This window comes from Microtus oregoni, unplaced genomic scaffold (genome assembly GCF_018167655.1).
Source record: "Microtus oregoni isolate MIOR12 unplaced genomic scaffold, Mior012 000012F_ref0000307, whole genome shotgun sequence".
Lineage (NCBI taxonomy): Eukaryota > Metazoa > Chordata > Mammalia > Rodentia > Cricetidae > Microtus > Microtus oregoni.
In genome coordinates this window covers 45,410,569-45,412,518 of record NW_024543071.1, presented here as the reverse complement: position 1 = coordinate 45,412,518, position 1,950 = coordinate 45,410,569, and the positions used below count along the sequence as shown (strand labels likewise).

Here is a 1,950-nt window from a genome sequence, read left to right as displayed (position 1 = left end):
AGTGAAGTTGCTAAGTTGTATAGTAACTACAGCTAATCATTTGAGGAATCACCAGCATGTTGTCTGGATATTTGAAGTCATGTGAAAGCATCAAGTAGACAGTGACATGTTCTTAACCTTTCTGGCAGGAGTAAGATGAATTCTCAAAGTAAAGTTATGTTTCAGAATTTGAATACTTGAAGTGCAACCAATAGCAGTTTGTATTTCTTTTGAGAATATTCTTTTATTTCCATGCCTAGATTTTTCATTGTTATTTATTTTCTTGGTGTTTATTATTATTTTACAACTTTGTATGTTCTATATATTAACCATGGTCATTTATCTAGCTAGTAAAGATTTTCAAAGGGTTTCTCATGAATGAGAGATGTATAGGCACACATATATGCACACATGAGTGTATATGCATGTCTGAACATGAGACTGAAGATGTGACCATATTCATTTAAAAAAGATTTTTACTAAATCACTTTGCTTCTAATCTTTGGTTTTTAGTACTCTTATTTTGAAGTATTTTCATCTTTAAGCTTCACAACTTGCTGAAAAATTATTTAAAAAGTTAAAATTATATGGACTGAATAGTCACTATTTTTATATTATATGCTTTATATTTAGAAAGTAAGTGAAGATATTTTATTTTAGAATTGGTGTATAACTAAAGTATGAATGTTACAGATGATTTTGCAGTCCCACAGCTTTTTTGAATGCACTCTTGACCTCTTTGTTCCTCAGGCTGTAGACCAGAGGATTCAGCATGGGGATGACCATGGTGTAGAACACAGATGCCACCTTGTCAGTGCCCATGGTGTGACTGGAGCTGGGCTGTAAATACATGAAGATGATTGTCCCATAAAAGATGGAGACAGCAGTGAGGTGGGAAGCACAGGTGGAAAAGGCCTTCTGGTGCCCTTCAGATGATCTCATCCTCAGAATAGAGATGAATATAAACATATAGGAGAACAAGATGACCATAATAGTGAAGAGAACATTGAAACCTACAACGAAGAAAATCACCATCTCACTGACAGAGGAGTCTGAACATGAGAGGACCAGGAGAGGAGGGGCATCACAGAAGAAATGGTCTATGATATTTTTCTTGCAGAAGGAGAGCCTAAAGATGTTCCCAGTGTGGATGGAAGCATTCAGGAAGCCACAGACATAGGAGCTTACGGTCATACAGGCACATGTGTTTGTCGTCATGATGGTGGTGTAATGCAGGGGCTTACACACTGCTGCATAGCGGTCATAAGCCATGGCAGCCAGCAGGAAACTTTCTGTGGTAATAAATCCCCCAAAGAAGAACATTTGGGTGCCACAAGCATTGTGGGATATGATTTTATCTGTTGAAATGAGTCCTGATATTACCTTGGGAGTAATAGCTGAAGAATAACCAAAGTCCACCAGAGACAGGTGACTGAGGAAAAGGTACATGGGAGTGTGGAGGCGTGAGTCCAAGAGAATCAGTCCTGTCATTCCCACGTTCCCAAGCACAGTGCTGAGATAGATGAGAAGGAAGACAATGAAGAGAGGGAGCTGGAGCTCTGGATCATCTGTTAAACCTGCAAGAATGAACTCAGTCACCTCTGTACTGTTCTCCATTAGAGATCAGGTGGCTTCCCTGCAGCAAAGAGAAAGGAGATCAGGATGAGAGATGAGGGGAGACTGATGATCCTCTCTGCTTGTCCTCTCCATGCCTTCTCTCACTATGCAGATGTTCCTTTACTGCATCCTGATCTAAGCAAGCCATGACAGTAACATTCAAGTTTCAATTAAATGGAGTAAATTAAATAAGTGACATAAGATCCCACTGTATTCCAAGAGATATATCTGAATCTAGTCATTCCATGATGTCTGAATTGAATACAGGGGAGAGGGTGTCTTCATATAAGAACATCACATAAGCCGGGCGGTGGTGGCGCACGCCTTTAATCCCAGCACTCGGGAGGCAGAGGC

The 1,950-nt window shown here is 39.8% G+C and overlaps 1 protein-coding gene across 1 annotated transcript; it reads right to left on the bottom strand.

Moving 5' to 3' along the window:
- Nucleotides 1-666: 666 nt before the first annotated feature.
- Nucleotides 667-1,596, bottom strand: LOC121454355 (olfactory receptor 5B12-like). Its single transcript, XM_041661654.1, has one exon. The coding sequence runs from the start codon at nucleotides 1,594-1,596 to the stop codon at nucleotides 667-669; it is 930 nt and encodes a 309-aa protein (XP_041517588.1).
- Nucleotides 1,597-1,950: the final 354 nt, after the last annotated feature.

Coding starts and splice junctions, on each gene's coding strand:
- LOC121454355 (XM_041661654.1), bottom strand. CDS start 1,596: ATGGAGAACAGTACAGAGGTGACTGAGTTCATTCTTGCAGGTTTAACA.